Source organism: Mangifera indica, chromosome 10, assembly GCF_011075055.1.
Source record: "Mangifera indica cultivar Alphonso chromosome 10, CATAS_Mindica_2.1, whole genome shotgun sequence".
Lineage (NCBI taxonomy): Eukaryota > Viridiplantae > Streptophyta > Magnoliopsida > Sapindales > Anacardiaceae > Mangifera > Mangifera indica.
In genome coordinates this window covers 5133334-5155861 of record NC_058146.1, presented here as the reverse complement: position 1 = coordinate 5155861, position 22528 = coordinate 5133334, and the positions used below count along the sequence as shown (strand labels likewise).

General features: G+C 33.6%; 5 protein-coding genes across 6 annotated transcripts; 1 reads left to right on the top strand and 4 right to left on the bottom strand.

Moving 5' to 3' along the window:
• Positions 1-1470: 1470 nt before the first annotated feature.
• LOC123227350 (probable protein phosphatase 2C 25) lies at positions 1471-3212 on the bottom strand. The gene is made up of 4 exons (XM_044652120.1): positions 2713-3212; positions 2260-2604; positions 2007-2186; positions 1471-1903 (listed from the first exon to the last, which is right to left on the bottom strand). Exons 1-4 carry the CDS (start codon positions 3142-3144, stop codon positions 1739-1741), a joined length of 1122 nt encoding a protein of 373 aa, XP_044508055.1. The 5' UTR covers positions 3145-3212; the 3' UTR covers positions 1471-1738.
• Positions 3213-5669: 2457 nt separating this feature from the next.
• Positions 5670-7835, bottom strand: LOC123227986 (ribonucleoside-diphosphate reductase small chain). The gene is made up of 2 exons (XM_044653157.1): positions 6770-7835; positions 5670-6030 (listed from the first exon to the last, which is right to left on the bottom strand). Exon 1 carries the CDS (start codon positions 7758-7760, stop codon positions 6771-6773), a length of 990 nt encoding a protein of 329 aa, XP_044509092.1. The 5' UTR covers positions 7761-7835; the 3' UTR covers positions 5670-6030; position 6770.
• A 2278-nt stretch (positions 7836-10113) lies between these two features.
• On the top strand, positions 10114-10776 carry LOC123227987 (protein SLE2; the record flags this gene model as incomplete). Its single annotated transcript, XM_044653158.1, is given in 4 exon segments — positions 10114-10231; positions 10335-10352; positions 10355-10408; positions 10411-10776. Coding segments are annotated over 4 exon segments (276 nt in total), but the record flags the coding sequence as incomplete, so codon positions are not given.
• Positions 10777-12460: 1684 nt separating this feature from the next.
• LOC123227984 (protein ESKIMO 1-like) lies at positions 12461-15200 on the bottom strand. 2 transcript variants are annotated; one of them, XM_044653155.1, is made up of 6 exons: positions 14986-15200; positions 14106-14641; positions 13867-14038; positions 13438-13637; positions 13194-13352; positions 12461-13091 (listed from the first exon to the last, which is right to left on the bottom strand). In XM_044653155.1, the coding sequence occupies exons 1-6, from the start codon at positions 15064-15066 to the stop codon at positions 12746-12748; spliced, it is 1494 nt and encodes a 497-aa protein (XP_044509090.1). In that variant the 5' UTR covers positions 15067-15200; the 3' UTR covers positions 12461-12745. The 2 variants fall into 2 exon arrangements, with proteins under 2 accessions (XP_044509090.1, XP_044509091.1); XM_044653156.1 differs by lacking the exon at positions 14986-15200 and adding an exon at positions 14748-14931.
• Positions 15201-20021: 4821 nt separating this feature from the next.
• On the bottom strand, positions 20022-21978 carry LOC123226991 (gibberellin 2-beta-dioxygenase 2). Its single transcript, XM_044651589.1, has 2 exons — positions 21107-21978; positions 20022-20401 (listed from the first exon to the last, which is right to left on the bottom strand). The coding sequence occupies exons 1-2, from the start codon at positions 21902-21904 to the stop codon at positions 20105-20107; spliced, it is 1095 nt and encodes a 364-aa protein (XP_044507524.1). The 5' UTR covers positions 21905-21978; the 3' UTR covers positions 20022-20104.
• Between the last annotated feature and the right edge of the window lie 550 nt (positions 21979-22528).

Genomic DNA, 22528 nt, shown 5'->3' with positions numbered 1-22528 from the left:
CGTGATGATCTAATTTACAGCAAAATCAATTTCATATATATTGTTTTTGCATATAAACCCTAAAACGAAGTCATAAATTATTAATTTTAATTTTCACATTATGGATCCTATAACCTAATACGTACCGTTTTAATATTATATGTTGAAATAAACTACATAGATTCTCATAAATACATTCATGCATTCGGTCAATCTAAAGTCAAACAATTAATACTAAAAGTTAAAAAAATACTAAAATTGATAGATTAGAAAATTAGATAAATTTGACTGCACCATGGTTGGTGCTGAAATGATTAGGGATCCAACTGATTGTCAATAAACTAAACTTCCTTTCTCATGTCTCCTCATATAACGATATTTCGAATATAATATAATAAAATTATATGAATAATTTTTTATATAATTTTATATTTAAATAATTATTTATCGTAATATAATTATATTTTATATTTTTTTAATTTTTTAATTATCTAATCAAATCATTTTTATGTCCCAAATTTTATTCGACTATAGAAAAGAACTCACTGAAATACATATTTACTCAGATTTTATTAAATCAAAACAAGATTAATATTTGTTATTTTTCAACAACAGAACAAAATGCCAAAAACTAATTGGACACTGGCTGTCAACTGCCACGCGGACTCCCCATCTTCTTCTGAAGAGCAGATTCTTATTTTCCGTTGACATTTTGCAGGTGCCTGTGAGCAGAAACTCACTGTGTCCCGATAGAAAGTATAGAGATCATAAACACTACGAAAGGCAACTTTGTGGGCAAAGATTCTCTATACGGACCGAGGTAAGCTGGGATATTTTTTTATTGAAATTTAATTTAAATAAAAAATAATTTAATTCGAAATTTATCTTAAATTTATTGAATTAAAATAAAGTTTAATTCGAGTTTAGTTTCGATAAAAAATGGCTTAATTGGGTTTAGTTCAAATTTGATTCGATTTTATAGTTCGAATCAATTGTTTGAATTTGTAACTTGATTCGGTTTGAATTAATGGTTCGAATATATGATTCGGATTTGTGGGTCAAGTTTGTAGTCTATTGACAAAATGATATTATTTTACTAAAATAATATCCAAAATTTCGGATTCAAACCACAGATTCGAGTCAAACCGAACCACAAATTTAAACTATCAATTCAAAACTACTAAATTCAAATTGATTCAAATCAAATCAAATCACAAATTTGAAGTACTAAATCGAGTCACAAATTTGAATTATTGATTTCAATCATGAATTTAAGTCAAATTCAAACCGAAAAAACTCAAGTTCAACTCAATTTAAAAAACGAGTCAAATCTTTCAATTTAAGTTTGTTTTGAATTTAAATCAAACAAATTTAAACCGAATTAAATCAAATCAAACCGATTTTCAAGATCGAGCTAACTCGGATTATATTTATAATAAATGGATACATACGTGTATCATATAATAAAATAATTTTAAATTACTAAAAATATAATATTTAATTATATAATAATATATTATATATTTATTTATTTATATACATAAAATTGTCTTGGCATAATATTGCTATGTTATTTGCAACTTGAAATGGGACATCTAAAATATTACAACAGTGATACCATACAAATAAACGGATTACGTCTAGGTACCAAAGCTGGTATTCTAGCATCTTCAACCGCGACTTTCTTCGAAAAAATACTTGCAGGAGGAGAAGAAAAGATCACCTAGCTCCATTTCTTTTCTGTCTTATTAGTAAATAATCACTGAACAAAATGGCTCAGTTGGATTATCATAGCACTTATATCATCCATGGAGCCTCTCGTTATTGACAACTCGGCTAGCTTTTTACAAGCAGAAGATGATTCTGGTTTCTCTACTCCTACACATAATGGGCGTACTAAATCTACAGCCTCCTGATTTGAAACCTGCAATAAGAAAGTAAATTTCAAACTTGATCAAAATCAAAGATCATTTGAAAATAGAAATAATCTAAACTACACCAAACTTAAAATGGGATCACAGAACTACCTTATCCCAGAGACCATCAGAGGCTAAAATTAAGAACTCGCAGTCCGGCTTAATTCTGAAAGCTTTGGTTTCGGGTTCAGCTATAACCCATTGTTTAAATTGTCCATCTCCAATTCCTCTTGATACAGCCAGAGAACCTTGAAGTCTCCAAACACCATGGTGGCAATCCACATAACCACCCTGTAAAAGACGCATTTCATAAACACCATGAACAATTTCATTCTGTTTTTCAAACACACAAGTATTTGCTGACCTGAGCTTCAATTCTGTCTCTTTCATCTTTTCTCGAGGGTTGGTGATCAGAAGTGAGTGCCTCAGCCACTCCTCCTCGGCTCATAACAGCACGACAATCACCAACATTTGAGACAGCAAGTTGGCCTTTTTGGATCAATGCAGTGACACAGCAAGTGCCACCGCCATGATTTTCCTTTAGAAACTCCGCGTCTGTAGTCAAATAACCTTTTCTGATCGCTCTCTCAATACCCTCTTCTTCACATTTACTCGAACACACTTCTGCTCTAATGTTTTTACCCAAATTTTTTGCTGCAAATTCAGCTGCTTTTGGCCCTCCATGCCCATCAAAAACACCAAACAAGGCCTGTAATCACGCAAAAAGATACATTTTAAATAAAAAAGTTTATTCAAAAATAAACTTTAAAGATATTTACTTGAACCCAGAGACGTCCAACAAATTCTTTTAACACACCTGTTTATGATCCCCATTAAGGCCAACGAAAGCGGAGTACCGATCCTCAATGGCGCAACCTCTTCTTCCTCTTTTACAATAAACGGAGTAGCCATCTCTCAAAACTTCCATGTCATCTAATCCCTCATCTCCACGTGGCATCATTTTCAAGCCAAAGCCAATCGACCCTCCGAACGGGATATCTAACCTCGGCGGCCTCTTCCTCTTCAACACGGAACCACAAACATCGTCCATGTGTTTTTGAATCCGCAACGATAATGGCGACGGCGGAGACAACGCTAACGGCGCTGAAGGTGATTGAGGCGTTGTAACAGACGGCGGACCTTGGATCCTCGGAGAAGTTGAACAATTACCTGACGGCTTGCAAAAACTTGACCGAATTCTTGACGGTGAAAAAATCGGCGAATTCGGTAACGCCACTGCACGCATCATGCGCTGTGTTTCTTCTTCTATTTTCTCTCTTGATTCTGTTTCGCTTGAAATTGTCTTCGTAATACACTAGCATCTGCATCAAGGCTAATGAAAGCTATATAAATAAAGAGTCGTCAGCACCGAAACGGCGCCGTTACAGGGTTGACCAGGACTGACTCAATTCAGTTTAGATAAAACTATAACTGTAGCGAATACCACACGCGCTGTTGGTAACGTGTAACACAAACACAATCCCTTGGAATTTGGATTATGATCCAAACACGGTAAGTGCGAGTGTGTTTGTGTTTCATTAATGGGAAACTTTCATCAATAATTAAATTAAATGGATCACAATTAATTGCGAAGGAAGGAATTAAAAAAGAAGCCGGTGAGTATTTCAACGGTCAATACCGTCAAAATTTGGTTGAGACTGACTAGCCCGACTGGGTCTCTTTCTTCATTTTTAGGAAATGTTCTACTTTCTATAGAAGTAAACACGTAGCGCATTCTTATTGGCCAGCAGCGTTGCTCAAAGTTAAAGTTGTGGTTTATAGCCAATTAGATGAACGTTAGGGTAATTGTCGGTGGCCGGTGGACGGTGCTAAACTGCCCCGCCGGCTGGGTTGTTCTATTCTTTAATTTTGTTGTGGTCCAAGAAATAATGCTAGCTCTAGGCAGTAAAAAAGCTTGAAGTGCTTCAGATGACCATTTGAATTTCAAATTCCCGATCATTTTCTATAGATTAAAATGTTAAAATTTCTTATATGAGTATACATTAATTATGTTTTTTCTTAATTTAATTCAAATAAAATTACATAAATATATAGTTCAAAATCTGTTTATCAGACCTTACATGATTATATTGTAAAGTTTATTATACTTCATATTTGACTTTTTTAATTTAAATGATAAACATGACTTATTTTGTGGTCTATCCAACTCTTAATGGAAGACCCAACAAACTTATTATTAAAATATACCAGGTTTTCTTCCCAAGAGAGATGCACAATATTTTTACCACATTCCAAAAACTATTGCTTTTGGAGACTATAACTAGGAAGGAAGATGGGTTTGTACATTGAAAATCAATCAAAGGGTTCATCAAATTCATTCTACTTCAATAGATGACTCAATCAAATTTATCTAAAACTCTACTATTTTGTTTACACTGTTTTATAACCTTGTGTATGAGTTGATTGAATTGATCGTATGAATATTTTGGTTCTGTAAATTCTTTGTTCAATTTATATTATGTAAATTCAAGAGTTGAAACCACTTTTCTAATGAGTGGATATGTTGTTACTTGTTAAGAGCGCTCCAACCATAAAGTGTGCGTAATATAATCAAGGAAACATTAAAGGGGACTAGATCATCTTTGCACAAACTAATCAAAAGTTGAAACAACTCTTCCAATGAGTCCAAAGCAAAACATAATTCGCAACCATAAGTCATAATATAGGTGCATGCAAGATTGATCCTCAAGAAAGTTGTATTGAAGATGTCGCACAAGCAGATCAAAAATTTTAGCCATGACATTATGTTATGGGGATCAATGATGTATACAATGATGGCTAGGGCCTTCCCCCGATCCTTTGATTGACAATACAAGGAGCATTATGTGTATATGCATAAAGGGAATGTAGGGTATAAAACACAAGAAAAATATTTAATATATATACATATCTTATATCATTTATAGATAATAAAACAAAATTAATAACTCATAAATAGATAAAATACATTTTAAATAGCAAAACTAAAAAATAAAACAACGATAAATTATATATCTAAAATAAATAATATATTAATAATTAATCAAATTATTAGATCAAAATATTACAAATAGTATCTCATCTAGGTTGGAATAATTGGGATCCAATGTTTCAACGATCAGGATCTAAGGTTATGGCCGTAATGGTGTCTGCCGTCTATCAAATTATGTGATCCAAAATAGAATAATAATGTGTCAAGGGTAACAAACCAAATAAAGCAGACAAAAGAGATCACGACAAGACTAAACATAAAAATAGAAATGGACCACGGTAGGAATGTATTATAAATTTTATACTACATGGGTTTGAAGTTTGAATTCTTTCACTGCAGAACTGCTTGGATTGTATTTTGCTTTCAGTCATGATTCATCAACTGGGTATATGCATGTACAACATTTTAAAAAAAAAAATTATAAAATCAGGTCAGATTTTATTGTGGCTGAGAAGATTTCAATGTCAAGAAAGCCTCTGGAAACTTCTAGATGCCGACCAGAATGGCAAGGCAGTTTGCTTCCCAGTCGACAAAAGGGAAGTCTTGACCCTTACGGCATCATTAAGCATCACGCCTTTTATAGTTGGGAACAAAAATAGAATTCCTTTGGTCAATATATGAGTTAGAAATCACACAAAAGGAAGTGCCTGCCTTGGCCTCAGGGGCATAGACAACCATCACAAGATTAACACCTTTCATAGCAAGCTAAATAATGCGCATAGACAAGGTCTTACATAGCATAGAGATCTAATCTTTCAAAGTAACCATGTAAATCACTGACGTATAAGAAAATGAGAGACTTTATCCAAATCGGTAGGAATGGTAACAGTAACGCCATTTGAAAAGTATGCTGCCATCTTCCCCAAGATAATAGGGTTTTGTAAAGCTCTAATTTTGAAATTGAGTTTACAAATTGAGTTCAAGAGAGGAACCTTTTACATTGGCTTCAAGTTAATGCAGAATCATAATCAATACCCAGAAAATAGCAGAATTAACTGAAGCAGAGGCAATATTTAGAGAAATTCTTGGTAGTAACACTCACCGAATGCTTGGTTTAAGTTAAGGTAGAGGCATAAAGAGACATTATTTGATTCATGTAGACGGTTTAGAAGAGAACAGAAACAGGCTTAGCATTCTCCCTGACTGGAAATACAACAGAAGCATATTGTAAGTAACAATAATTTTTGTGCATTTGGAACACACAACACCAGAATAGAATACCATGAAATTCACATAAAACATTACAAGTCTTGAAAGTTCAATACTAATCACTCTTTTACTTTACCCCACAAATAACCAGCAATAATGTGCTTGTTCATTACAAAAAGATGCTCAAGACACTCCAAATTAGTGTTCTAATTTACTTTAAAATTCATGCACTTGCATGACAAACTTGATATTGACTACAAAATTTATAGACCATTCCATAATATGTACATATAAGGAGACTTGAAAAATATTAAAACAGAACTATCATCCTTGCAGAGATGGAAAGAAACTCAAATTAACATTTGACATATCAAAGTAAAGAACCAACAGATTTAGTTTGCCAATAAACTAGAAAGTAATTTCTGCAAACTTGAATGATTTATTTTATACTACACAAAATACTAACACAAACTTCTGAAATTCAACGAGAAGACACCCTCAACTTGATGATATGTCAAAACTACAAAGCAATTTGTCAAATTGGAACTTGCATGTATTGGAAGTAAAGCATTTCAATTTCAATTAGCAATAACCTAAAGAGTAACATCCATAAATTTAGTAACTTTTTTTTTTTTTTGCTTTTTCTATCATTTCCAAAGCAGAGAAACTAAATAAACAAACAAATGAAAACCACCCCCGAAACATATTAATTTTACAGTAATAGTATTATTACTTTAAAAATCTTCATCCATTTTGAATACGTGGATGGCACCATTGCCGTTGACACTTGACATAACCGAAGCCTTCTGATACTCCCCAACTCTCTTCTCGAAGAAATTAGTTTTCCCTTGAAGCGAAATAAGCTCCATCCAATCAAACGGATTTGCTACACCATAGATTTTTCCGTATCCAAGCGCACCCAACAACCGATCTGCAACGAACTCAATGTATTGACTCATTAACTCGCTATTCATCCCAACAAGCGCGCACGGCAGAGCATCGCACACAAACTCCCTCTCTATATCCACAGCTTCCTTCACAATCGCCTTCACCCGCTGCTCACTTAACTTCGTCCTCAACAGGCTATACAACAAACACGCGAAGTCGCAGTGCAGTCCCTCGTCTCGCGAGATTAACTCGTTTGAGAAAGTTAATCCCGGCATTAACCCGCGTTTCTTTAGCCAAAATATCGAGCAAAAACTTCCCGAGAAGAAGATCCCTTCCACACAAGCAAAGGCAACTAATCTCTCGGCGAAAGTCTCTGAACCGTCGATCCAATTTAACGCCCACTTGGCCTTTTTAGCCACACAAGGCACCGTTTCAAACGCGTGAAACAAACGAGTCTTCTCAGCCGAGTCTTTGATATAAGTTTCGAGAAGGAGCGAATACATTTCTGAGTGGATATTCTCAATGGCGATTTGGAAGCCGTAGAAGGCACGCGCCTCAGCGACTTGCACCTCCTTCATGAATCGCCCAGCGAGGTTTTCGAGAACGATACCATCGGAGGCAGCGAAGAAAGCGAGAACATGCGTGATAAAGTGTTTCTCGTCGGAGGTTAGGGTTTCCCAGTGACGGAGATCCGGAGACAAATCGACCTCCTCGGCAGTCCAAAAGGAGGCCTCGGCTTTCTTGTACATCTCCCATATTTCCGGGTACTGAATCGGAAACATACAGAACCGGTCAGGGTTTGAAGCGAGAAGTGGCTCTTCAGGGATCGAAGGCATTTCGTAATTTCACAAATTTAGATACAGAAATGGAGGGGCTTTTGAATTGTGGTTCGTTAACTTGAGGAGATAATTGCTTAATTTTTATATAGGAAAATTAGGGGGGAGATGGAGAATTTTGAAATTTCAGGATTAGGGGCAATTTTGGGTATTTGAATTAAAATCTGCGACGTGGATAGTTTTTGTGTGGTTGTTGAACTGTTATGAGTGTGAAATTACGAATTCAGAATAGTTTGAAATTCGGGGGCAAAGCTTGTGAGGGAAGCTTTCGGAGTTTTAAAGATGTTCGAATTTTAGCGGGAACTTAAATGGGCGCGCAATGTAGATTTCAAGCAGAATTGGAAAGTTGAAATGGTTGGCGCACACACAGCATTGACGTTAGGCCGCTCTTCGGGATTTGCCTTATTGTGGTTTGGAGACTAGGTTAGCACAAACATCAGGCGCTCACTTGTGGAAGTCACGTGCCAGCTTGTGGATTTGTGTTGCATAATTGTGGCAGGCTTTACTTAGGAAAATGAAAATGTCCATCGGACCCTCTCAATTTTTTGCATGGATTCTGGCGGGAAGTAGTACACTCCAATCGGTAGCAGGTTAATTATTTAAATAAATATTTAAAATAAGTTTATATAATTAATTATTAAATAAGTAACTTAAAGCTTAAACTGTTTTAATAAAAATTAAACTTAATTTTATAAATAAATAAATATATATATATATAATATAACATTTTTAAATGAATCTCATGATAATAAAATAAATATAAAAATATTTCATGTATTTACATATTTCACATTATTTGAAAATAAAAAATTTTAACTGGTTAAATACTCTATAAACTTTTTAAAATATTGAAACATATTTTGAGTTATAAAACTCAAAAACAAAATCATAGAGGATTATATATTTAAAGTAAATAATATCTTGACAATGGATTAGTTATTAAACTAAAGATGTTACGATATACGATTAAGAATATCATGATTTGACTGATTAAATATCTTATAAGTTTTTTAAAAAACTCTATTATAATAAATTATGTGTTCAAAGTGAGAATAATATATTAATAGTAAATCAAATTATTGAATCAGGAATGTTGTAAATATATATATATATCATCTTTATAAAGTACAAAAATTAGGTCAAATAAAAATTAAAAAACAACATAAACTGAGTTTTCATGACCCAAAGTATATTGATAATGAATTAGGTTATTGCACAAACGACATTACAAATATATATATCACCTTTATAAAATACAAAAATTATGTTAAATAAGAATAAAAATACAACGTAAACTGAACTTCCATGACCCAATGGTTCTTTCTATCTTATGCAAAGGAACTTAAAGTCTCAGCCTAGGAAGAGAAAATTAATTTTTGTGTTGACATCCTCCCCCGAGGTTAACGCAAACTGGATGTTCTTGCGGTTGAACGATGATCCACCCCAGTGTAACTAATAATCTGGTAGAAACATGTACATTAAGTTTTGATTCCAAGTCTTACTTTTTCAATAAGAAAGATCACGCATCAAATTATGAGCTTATGGGTTGCTGTTGCACAATTTTACTTTAGGGGTTCATAGTTTGATTTACAGTAAATTTAAGATTTAATAATGAAATTTATAGCAAAAACAGCTTGTTTTTGTCTATGACAAAAACAAGGTTTTTATTGATAGAAAGTTTTCATTTTTTAAAAACAATAATGTTGCACAGCGTTTGAAGAGAAGACGTGTTAAAAAAAAAGAGACGTTGTCTAAAAATTATTAGAAAAATATTTTTATTATTGAAAAAATTGAATTTAAAAGTTTGAAAACTCAAAGAGAAAATATTATTTTAAAAAACTTAAGTTAAGAAAAATTATTAATTTTTAAAGTTTAAGGAAAAAATAAATTTAAATTTATTTTTAATATTAAATATAAAACAATAATACTACTCCTAAAATTAATAAAGTCAACGATTTATAAATAAATTAATAAAATTGTTAAAATTAATAAAAAGAAACTGGAAAAACAACCTAGATTGAGTGAAAACAAGACCTTTGGCCTTTATCTTCTTACTGGCTCGAGCGAATTAATAAAAGAATACGTGGCATTCACTGAGAACATTAATGCCTCGTGTCGTTTTGTTTCCAAACTACTGACCCACGTGTCGTCAATACACTCCCTAGTTTGCCGCATTGACACACCACGTGTCCACAAAGTAACTTGATTAGAATCCTAATAAATGCCAGATTCGTCTTCCTCCGTTAGAATCACAATTCACAGTATTGAATGTTAGTGTTACAAAGAATCAACTGCCTGCGCTCAGTTTCCAGTTTAAATTGGAGGAATTCTAATCGTTTCTTTACACGTTTAAACTTCACCCCAGACGAAAACACAACCGATAACATGTCTTCAGATCAACAACGCGCTGAACTTGACGCCAGGTGGAACTGGCGGCAAAAGCCTTGAAGCCCAAGAACACCTTGCAGAAGGTAATATAATATCATAATCGAAACTTTTTATTCACTGTTTTTAACAAAGTGTTTAGAGAACATATAGAATTATACTTCATTTTGTTGTGGAAATAAACGAAAGGGAGGAGCCGTGGAGGGCAGACAGGAGGGAGCAGCTGGGGACAGAAGGGTACCAGGAAATGGGCCGGAAGGGCGGCTGAGCACGGGCGATCAGTCCGGCGAGGAACGTGCTTCTCAGGAGGGAATCTCGATCGATGAGTCCAAGTTCAGGACCAAGAGTTAAACTGTGTTCTACTTCTAGTAATCGATGAAAAGATATAGCTGAAGAAGCTGTATTGTAGATATAGTTGTTCCTGAAGTTTCAATTTCCCGTCTTTGTAGTAGCCTTTGTTTGTAAGTTAGAGGTGGTACCAGCCGAGGTTATGTATCTGTATCAGTTTTCAGCAGTGAATTTCGTTGCCATAGTGGCATCTAATTTTGCCTAAGCCTTTCTTCTGATGGCTCTGGATGCAGATATGTGCCTTGGTTGGTTGCATAGAAATAAAGTTGCTTTTTTTGAATCAGGTATACGTTGCATTGGACTCAACCAACAAAGGGTTCCCAATAAAACTCAATTGAAGCATTATGTCGCAGATAAACAGTGAATTCAAGAATCTTTAAGTGGAGGATTGAAAATTTTAAATTTTAATACCTCTGCTCCGAATCTATAAACGTAGGTTGAAGGATGGCTCACGCTCTTCTTGGCCGGCGGCACAACAGATTGAACCATACAAACCGTAGACTACCATTGACATGATGTAAAGAGTCTCCAACAAATACGAGCGTCTTTCCTTGAAGTTTATCTAGCAGTAATTTTCCATCAAACCTTAACCCAGAAATTTCAAATCATTAACACATTAACTTCCAAAGGGTGTGTTGTGTTTGTTTAATGCTTGTTAAATTTTGCAACTTATTTGGGCAAAAACACAATCTCTTGGCTGCCATCTCCAGTTCTTGTACAGAAATTTCAGCCTCCCATTTCTCAAACATCTAACCCAGTCTGTCAGAAACTCACATTCATTTTCTGTGTGTTAAGGATGAGTTACATTAGCTAGGACAACTCTCCAGTGAAGATGTCGCATTTTTTAAATTCTTGATCACTTCCTTTGTCGGCTTGTTTGATCTCATGGTGCTTAGAGAATATTGTTGTGTGTTCATTGTACAAAACAAGTACTAAGAATGTTACTAAAAGAAAAGTTACGAATACGAGAAGTATGGGGAAGTAATTAAAAGCTATGGCTGTCACTGGTGCCCTTCATTATGACTATCTTCTTCCAAGACTCGCATTTAGTCCACTATACTAATCAGGCGAAATAATGGGTTCATTTGAAATGTAGCAGGAGGAGATTTCTCTCATACTGGAATCCCAAGTTTTTTCCAGTCAAACAACCCTCCAGACAATTAGTCTTTTTTTTTTTTTATAACCGGAACTTTGTCCACCTTCACCGGACAGATATTGTTATACGCAAACTTGATTTGCATATATTAATAAATTTCAAACAAGACATCCAAAACACCAACAAGTTTTTTCCCCACTTATGTAAGTTCTAAGAAATTATTTCTCTTTTGTCCTTTGCAGATGAAAACATCGTTTAATGTTCATCAATCATCAGACAAAGTAGTGTTGGGAGAAAAAGAAGAAACTCGTCTGAGAAACAAACCTAAAACCACCGGACAAAACCACTAACAAATAAAAGAAATGGCAACAGAAACTCCTGAAAAGGATCTCAGACTTCCAAGCATTGCACAAGTCATATATATGTCGGGAGAATGAATACGACAGTTTAAAAGTCCTGCACACAAAATTTGAACCCGAATGGATAGATGGAGGATTGGAGGGTCATATTAAAGAACATTGAGACCCATATGATAATTTTCAGGACAAATTAAATCGTGGAGATTAACAAAATAAGGGAAAGAAATCAAGAATTAGACATAAGAATAGATTTCCGGGGTTCAAATAATCGAATAATTCCCAAAAGAATTAGGGTTTCACAGCTACCGATCCCCAAAAGAAAATATCCTATTAAGCTGAAATCAACTTTCTATAAAGCTTGGCCGCATAACCCGGAATTTGCAAGTACTCGAGAAGACATGGAGCATCCTCTGGGAAGAGAGATGGTCAAGATTTACTTTATCGAAATTGCTGCCTTTGTTAATACGCAATTAGTGCCGAAATATTTAAAAAAAAAGATGTGAACAAATCACTAAAAACAGATATATTTACATGTATTGATGTTTATTGCCATTTGAATATATGCAGCATTATACAGTTCATTGTCTTGAGCAGCCAGTTTTTCCCACCTACTTTGTCCAATGATCAACAATGAACCAAAAAATTTGGTGGCCCATCCCTATCATTTACTCTATTACAAAACCAAAATGAGGGAATTGCGGGACAAATTAAATCAGGGAGAAGCATAGAATATGAACCAACAAAAAGAAAAAATGACAAAATTTAAAATTACAAAAAAAAAAAAAGGTCACGGTTAGTCACGTGCGAATGATTTGTGTGTAGAGGAACTCGTTCCACGTGTCGGGTAAGCCCGGAAGACACCAGTGGATACAGTCGGCATATGTTGCAGGATCAGCCTGTTGTTTTGGTGTTAACATTTTACCTTGACGAATTGTGTAGACAGAAGTATGTGCATCTTTTCTGTACTCTGAAAGAGTCGTAATGTTAATTAAATGAACTGGAACTTTCATGTGTTTTGTCACATTTGCCGCAATTACTAAGAGCCTTCGATCCGTGCCCACATTCAAATACATTGAAGTGTTCAAAATTGGAGTTGTTTCCAAAGCACACTTGATCCCATCTGGGTTCTCCCAATCCAAGCTCCTGGATTGACAATAACACAATTAATTTATACTCAAATAAATCCGAGAATAAATAAGTAAATAATTTATACTATGTATCATTATATGATTGAATGACTCTTACTTAATGTGGAGAGGAGACATGCTGCTGAAAAAGACTATAGTGCGATTGGGATCGATATTTTGGTCCACCCAATTAGACCAAGTCTTCAATACTCTTGCATAAGCTTTCGGCCGTTCAATCTCATCATATTCTGTGTCACCATTATCGAAAGATCCCTGTCTGTTGATAATCATCTCGATAATTAAGCATAATTCAACCATAAAGAAACTGCTAATAACAATTAACAAACTAAATTGATACTTACAAGACTTTCATGCTGAAAGTGTTCATCCACCAAATATATGTATTAAAGATCAAATAATCAACATTTTTCCAATTAACTCCATGCTTATCAATTGATTCGGGCATAATAATCCGATTCAAAATGCTGTGCATCGTTGGATCATCAGAATTTGACCGAACCAAAAAAGGGGCCCAATAAAATTCAACTGTTGCATTGTAGTCCTATACAAACAAACACTAAATTGTAAACCAATGGAGCAATCAGCAATGTCCAAAATTGCCCATTACTTTATATTTTCCTTTTAAAAGGGGACAGAGGAAAAGCAGTCCACATGTATCTTTTTCTACTTCGTTTATTTCAACGGCAATACCTCATGACCATACAATAAATTTATCAGCAAAATCTGTAGATACCAAAAAGAAAAATGCAATCTTCCAGAGAAACATTTACCTCAATTCTAAACACTGCCAAAGAACCCGTTTTGTTCAAGCTTTTTCTACCGGGAGGAACAACAGATTGAACCAAACAAATCATGGATTCCCATTGGTTTCGATTCAACGAGTCTCCAACAAACATTAGTCTTTTGTTTCTTAGCTTCTGTAACAGTAATCTTGACTTGAATCTGAAGAAATAATAAATTTTGAGTAACTAAAGAACAACAAAACGAGGAAATTAATCAGAATTCTTACTTGGGCAAAGAGCAATCTCTGGGTTGCCATCTCCAGTTTTGGTACATGGAGTCTTTTCTTCCGTTTCTCAAGCAAGTGACTTGGGCTGTGAGAAATTCACACTGATCTTCTTTGTACAAAGGGTATGTTTCATTATCGAAAACCCATTGGCCTGTGAAGAGATCGCATTCTTCTGGGGGCAATTCAACTTCTTCATCGTCTTCCTCTTCAATGGCAGGCAACTCAATCCTTTGTTCATCTTCTTTGGCTTCTTGTCCATCGTCAGAACTCTGAACCTGAGGCTCTTCAAGAGAGGTTCTTGAGGTCACTGTACTGCCTTCTTTGTCATTATTGACTTTGTTAACGTTCGTTTGCCTTTCTTGACTTTTAGGAGCAGTTGATGAGAAAGGGAACTCGGCAATAGACTTCACGTCTTCATTGTACATGAAAACCCCGAACAGAAATACAGAAAACACCACAGCAAATATCGAAAGATTGTTGTTCTTCCGGTGCTTCATCGACTCAGTTATAAAAACAGAACCTTTCCGGCGTGATTGCTGCATTAGAATAACAAGAACAAAGAGAGAATTGGTGAGAAACTGAATCAAAGATTGATGGAAATATAGAGAAAGAGACCAACAAAAATATGCAAGAGAGAGATACTTAGATTGCATTGAAAATATTTTTTTTATTGATTCTGATTGTTTAATTAAGGTTTGGTGAAATGGGGTTTTCTTGAAAAAAACTGGTAAGGCTTCTGGAGGGGGGAGAGTTGTCTTTCTCAGAGTCAAGTTTCTATTTATTTTCTTTTTCAATCTATTTGCTAACTACTTTCTTCAATGAGAGAGAAATAGTAAAAGAGTGAGTTCAAAGATTTGCTAAGTTGGTCTTAATCCAATACCTGCAAATTACTCAATGTTAGATCTGAAGAAGAAGAGAAGGAAGAAGAAGAAGAAGAAGCCTCAGCCTGCAGAGTACTCATTTAGGCCCATGTCGGGCCTTACATAATTTTCTCAGCTCAATCAGAATGATCAAGATACTGTAACGTATGCTGATAAGATGGTTGAGGGCCCTCACTCTGATTTTACCAAACAGCTTTTTGTGGCATAAGAGAAGAGGAAGAGAAAGAGAGAGTGTGTGAAGTTGAATTCATATTTTTATTTTATCGGGTTTGTTATGCGTCCATTACGTTGTCCCCCTCAAGGTTATGAGAAAATTCTACTTACACAAGAGTTTTAAAAAGTGACAATTGAACCCAATAATTGATTACTTCATCATATAAAAAGTTAAAAACTATATTTGGTCAACCGATGAATTAAGAATTGGTGAATCTTTGATCAAATAGACAGATATAACAATTATAATATCTAGTAATGTGAATTTTTATATATAATTTTATATATAAATAATAATGTATCATTATGTGATTAGATAATTAAAAATTAAAAATAAAATAACATCTAATCATATAATAATATATCGTTATTTATATATAAAATTAAGTATAAAAATTATGCATATAATACTATTGTATAATGAGTAAACAATCTGTATAACTAATAATATATCACTATGTGATTGGATAATTCAAAATTAAATATAAAATAATATTCAAACATATGATGACATATCATTAGTTATGCATATAGATTGTGTACATAATTTTATTGATGGTATAATATCATGGAAAGATGCACCCAATGGTTTTTGGACACCCGATTCATTTACTTTACTGTATTATCTTTTATCAATGTATATAATAAACCCTAAATTTATTTATAAAAAAAAAGTATATACTTTAAATTTATTAAAATACATACAAAAAATAAAAAAAATATATATATAATGGAAGAGGAGGCAAGTGTAATAAAATAAAAGATATTATTTTTTCTTCTAAAACAAAGTTTTAGATTTTTCAAGTTTTTACTTTTTATACTTTTTAATATTAAAAATAATATTAAAGTAATAAGACTGAAAAAATATATAATTATACAAAAGTTACAAAAATTTTATATGATAAACTAAATAATGAAAATTTTGGGTTTATTCATTACATTCTTCAAACTTTGAGAACAAATTTTATCAAAGGATACTATATATTCATAATTTAAAATTTTAATATAAAACAATATTATTTGGTTCAATATTTATTAAAACGAAGTTATTTTAGTATCAAACCAAACTTTAACATCTTTGAAGTGAGTTTAACGAACTTAGAGCTCGGCTTTGCTTAAATTGAACGCTATTTTTTTGTTCTCATCTCATGTATAAGACAAATTAAAACTCTTTGATTCCGTTAAAGACCTCTTTCATTTCACTCTTTGGCCCAATCAAAGGATTCTTTTTTGGCCAACCACTTTGGTCATTATTCAAAGACTCATCCAACCCAATTATAACCATTGAAAAGCACTAATCCCACTCCAATTTTTTGTTAAACTTTGTAGACAAACACCACGAATGTGTGAAATTTCTCTGTCCCAACAACTCCCACAAGTGTGGTTTGATTTATTGTGAAATAAGGCTCATAATAATGATGATTAAACTGTTTGATTTAGAGATAAACAAAATTATTAGTAACTTTGTGTTTGAGAAAAGTAAAGGCTAAGTCACTGTGCTGTCACTACAACAACATAAATAGATCTACTTTGGTCACTTTAAGTTCTCATTGATTTTGCTTTCTTTTTTTCCAAGCCAAGTATATGCATCACAAGGGTGATAGAGTCAGCTTAAACATAAGGCAACTCTCTCTCTCTCTCTCTCTCTCTCTCTCTCTCTCTCTATGATATATTTTCTGATACACTAGTTAGAAATATATAATTTAGAGTTTTGTATAAAAAAACTCATAATAATCACTTATGTTTTTAAAATCAGACTGATGGTCAAACTGGTTCATGATTTGATCGTTTTAATCTGATGACCAACCAATTTAACCTATTGATAAATTATTATATATTTTTTTAATAGTATCAAACATATATCACATTTTTTATATATAAAATATAATTTTAAATATATTAGTTAAATAATTGACACCCCATTAGATTGATAAAGAAAAATTAATTACAAATTTTATTATTAATTCAATTAAAAATCTTATAAATTGTAATTCTTTTAATTTTTAATAAGATAAAAATTGTATAATATTATATAAACCCAATTTTGTTAGTTTTAAATAGTTTTTTAGTTAGACGGGTTTACCGAGTTTTACTGAATTTTAAAAAAATCAATATTTATATATAAATCAGATTGAATTATAAAATCGGATTAGATTGTAAATTGGTTCACGGTTTAATGGATCAAACTGATCGATTTGGTATGGGTTTTAAAATACTGATAATGACAATTTGAATGATAAGGCCAGCATTTTATCCATTATATTAATTAATTACATGAGATGTAAGAGAGTTTTTAACATGGTGTCATCTGTTGCTAAAAAATTTACTTTCAAAGTTATATTTATTACAACTTTGAAAAAAACCTAGCAAAGTATTGGTAATATTTACAAAAGAGATGTTTTGAGAATGACTAAACATTCTAAAGATCGCTAGCAAAGAAGGTGTGTGTCTCCAAAGGATTCCGAGCTACCCAATACAAAAGAAATGTTTTTACTGGTTGGCTAGGGAAGGATTAAACATTAAGCCTTTCAACATGCTTCATATCTAAGAATTATAACCAATTTTTGGTGCTTTATTGTAGGTTCACTGTCTATGTTTATCCATGACTTGAGCCTACTTTGAAATAATGGGCATAATAATAAGAGCTTCTTGACCTTGAAAAGTGAGAAATTGTAGATGTTCTACTTCATTAATTATACATTTAAGATTATTGTTCAAATTAATGAGAGCGACACTTAGGTGACCCTTATTTAATAAGGTATATCCTTAAGGATTTCTATTACTAAGAGAACTCAATAGCCCAAAAGTTCAGCCTTCCTTTGTTGCTTTGCCGGAGAGTGGGACTCACAGGTTAGAGGATTACATTGTCACCCCTGAGGTTCACAGCTAAATTATTTTCTCTAATTTTGGGAAACTATGCTGACACACTGATATGAACCTTAAGAGAACCACACCTCAAAAGCTAGCTATTGAGATGGGAGAGTTCAAGCCATATAAACCTCACACTAGTTGTCCATACTTTCTAATATGAGATTCAAGTCTCATACCTTACACTTAGAATCCTAACATACCACCACGCTTCACAACCCCGACGTCCACACGGGTTGGCTGTGCGTTAGCTCCCTGCTAGTCCTAGGTGAACATTGCAATGTCGGTGTCACCACTCATATCGCACGATTGTAACTAGGAGACATGGTGATAACTCTGATACCAAATGATACTAACCTTAGGATAATCACATCCCAAAAACTAATTATTGAGATGGGAGAGTCTAAGGTCATATAAACCTCACACTAGTTGCCCATACTTTTCACTGTTAGATCCAAATCTCATACCTTATATTTGAGATCCTAACACACACCCTAACAAGTATAAAAGATATAAAATGTTGTAAAATTCGGAGCAAAACATAAGTTTGAGATGCAATTAGGAATCATTTTCGTTAGCATTATAATCTTTTAGGGTTTAAGAAGTCGTTCTGAAAATTTTCTAGAAACAAAAACAACAAAAGAGAGAAATTTTACAGGAAAAAGGCATGAAAAGAAGACATGGTTAGAAAGATGTGGCTGGAGGAGAGGTTGCAAGTAGCAAGAAAGAAAAACAAGAAATATGTCTATATGCTCTAATTCATATGTAACTCAGTTCTTCCAAGTCATTTCTCGTCTCCTCACTTGACCCAATTTTTATTCACTAGTACAATTCGCCCTTAGGGTGTAATTAAATCAATGGGTTGAGGATGGTATGCCTCCTCAAATTCAGTAATGTCTCAAAATTTGTGATTAATTTTCTTCCATTTAATTGTTAGTTGTACTTTGTGTTTTGTGTTAAGGTATAATCTAAGAAAATTACATATGAAGTCAATAAAACATATGAGAGCATTTATGAAGAGAAAAGTGGTGATTACAAGTTATTTATTTTTCGACAAAGACAAAATGTGTATAGTTTGACGGCTCCTTGCCTCTTACCTCTTGGGAAAACTCTCAAAGATCAAAATTATGTCATGTGAACTTTGAATTCATATTGTATTATTATAATGCTTTGTCAACACCTATAAAAAACATATAATTTTCAAAGTAACACTCAAGACTTGATAAATAATATTACGTGTGATGTTTTCTTTGAAAACTTGATTATTCCTTTATCATTTCTCTCTTAATCGAAGGTTGGTGATGGTTTTTATTCCTGGCCAATGGTTTTTCTTTTAAGCGTTGAATTGTTCTTGATCATATTAAAACCTAGGCCAAAAGACTTATTCCCACTTAAGGTTTAGTTAATTCTCAAACTTTCATCTGCTAAATTTCAAAAAACGCGAATACTGAGTCATTAACTAATAAAATTAATAAAATTTATTAAATATTAAAATAAAAATATTATTTAATCAATAATATTAAAATAAATAAAATTTTATTTTATTTTCTCATCGTAGTTTTAAAAACTTTAACCTAAATTTTGAAAATTTTCATTTTTCTCCTAAAGTTATTATTTCTTTCCCTTCTCAACCAACCTTCCATACCAACACCTCGACTTGGCTTGAATTAAGGCTTAATTGGAAAGATGTGTGAAAAGAAGATTAGGTTAGTGGGAGCTGCGAGTAACAAGGAGAAGAAATCAAGAAAGATGCGATAAGAGAAGCCCGGCCTGTCTCTATCTATACAAAGTTGTCAATAAAGGAGGAATTTGATTTTGTATATGTTCAGTTTGAAGCGTCCAAGTTAGACGATTACAATGAGATTTGAACTTATCTTTAAGACGAGATCCACCTAACAGTTCAGCTTTCTGGATTGGATATTTTAACCACTGTTAAAATAGGAAAGAGAAAATATAAATTCAAACAAATTACTCCATTAAAACATCATTTCTCCACCACAAAGCAAAACCAGTAGAGAAAAAACACAATTTAAAGATCTAAATGCGGTATCTGTCAAGTGGGTCTTTGAGATGGTGACGTTCATGATACACCCGCCATGCATAATCCTCAAAATCAAACGACTCAAACATTACCTTGTCTTCTTCATCTTCTTCGTCTTCTATGATTTCATTTTCACCAGTTAAAGCTGTCTTGGGAATGAGAGGATAAACCCTACTGCCTGCCGGAAGTGTCACAAGCAGAGTCATTGAAACGCAGCATGAATTGTTATCTCCATCTCCCAAACATGCCACTGGTCTTCCCCTAACTTTCTTCAACTTCCCATTGCTCCATACCTGTCATTTATTCATACCAAATATAAGAATTATTTTCTTAATTTTGTAGCTTCGTTAGAAAAAAATAAAAAGTTGTATCATCATGACTTGCTCGAAATATCTACTCTGTATGGCATAGGGCTGGTTTTGAAATAGATTTATTTTAATTCAAAAACGAATTTGGTCGAAAATAAACTTGACTCAAATGAACATAAACTTGAACTCAAGTTAAGAGTTAAATATTCTTTAGTTTAAGAAAGTTATTCAGCTTATTAAACTAATAAATCTAAAAAAAATTAGTACAAACTAATTAAAACACCGTTGTATTAACTTATTTTATCTGAGTTATAGTCTCTAACCGAGCACAAAATTTAACTTAATTTAAACTCAAATCGAATTTAAAACCTTTTTTAAACAAATCAAAATTAAACAACTTTAAAAAAAATTCAACAAGCTTGAGTTTAACCCCCATCAAATTACACTAATTTTGAAATCGGTTCAGTTTCAATCGATTGATAAGCCGGTGCTTCCTCAGTTTACCTCAAAACCAAGTGGTGACATTAACCGACCCCGGCTGTTCATTTGATTTGAACTGATACTTGTACCCGACAAATGTAATGATTAGTGGTCACGGGAGAACATAACCCGAACCGGGATTACGAATCCGACCCCTCGTTTAAATGTAGACTTTTTAAGTAATTAATACTGAAATTAGTTGAGACTCACCTGAGTAATGTCGCCAAGAGTGACTAAAATTGAGTCTACTTGTGGCAAAACAGTGACCAGACCCGAATCTGCCAACAATGAATACTTTTGATGGCGGATTTGGTACTGTAACCCAACAACATACGGGTAAAACCCACTTGATAAAACTGGTTTATCGCCGGGCAAACCCTGAGATATCCACATCAAAGAACAAAATCGGGCCGGATCCTTTCCTAACGGGTGCTCAAATCCCACTGCAGTTGATAGCATTTCGATGATCTTCAGGCCAACTTTCTCCATAGCCCCGGTGAGCTCACGTAGAGAGGTTAAGCTCAACTCGTTTGACTCAGTAGAACACGCTGAGTCCAAACAAAACGACTCACCGTTTTCTTTTTCATCTTCTTCATCATCAGCTTCAAACCCCAGAGGCCAGTTTTTGGGAAAATATGCTTCTTTTTTATCTTTTTCTAGCTCAAAGAGAGCGAGTGATTCGGACTCAGCTAAGCGAGCTAGTTCAGACGATATGCCGTGGTTTGTGAGTTGGAAATAACCGATTTGAGAAAATGAAGAGAGAAAACTACCGAGAAGGCTCGGGTCAGACAGAGAGACGAGAGGTGGAGACGTGGCAGAAGGAGATCGACGTGCAGGAAGAGAAAGAGTAGGAGGGAGGCGGTGGAGGAGTCTCGAGAGAGCATCGGCGGCGGCTGCTGACGTGGAAAGATGATTATTGGGTAGGGTTGAAGGTGTTGGCGGCGGCGCTGCGATGGCGGCCCCGTATATGTTTGGTAGCTGTTGTTGCTTCTGAGCCGAAGAGGCCATGGATTGAAGGTGGCCAGGAAATAATCAAATATAGAAATACTAATCGTATTGTAAATGTTTTTATACAAACGGAAGTTGGCCTATGACACGTGTGAGCTTTGTTTGAATAAATCATACACCTGCAGGATGATGATTAATTATATATGAATATTGAAAAATTTTCAGATAATTAGTTGTATTTTTGTATTTCATGGCCCATGAGTGTCTACCAAACATATTTCACCAAGCACATTTTCAATTGGGCACCATCATTAAATTATAGAAATAACAACATACATGCATGCATTATTATATTTAGACTAATAATTATTAAATGAATAATGTTAAATGTACTCATTTTGCAAATATAAAATTGGTATATAGATGATGTATAATTATATAATTGAGTGTTACTTTATCTTTAATTTAAAATTACTTAATTACATGATAACATGTTATCAGCATATTTATTTGTATATTTAAAAGTGTATATTTATAATTTTATTATTATTAAATATAGGTCAAAAGACTTATTTCCACCTAAGGTATAGTGAAATCCTAAATTTTCACCTTTAAACTTTCAAAAACCCAAACGCTCACCTATGAACAAATTTTTGTTAAAAATTTCAATTAAGATTAGGGGTA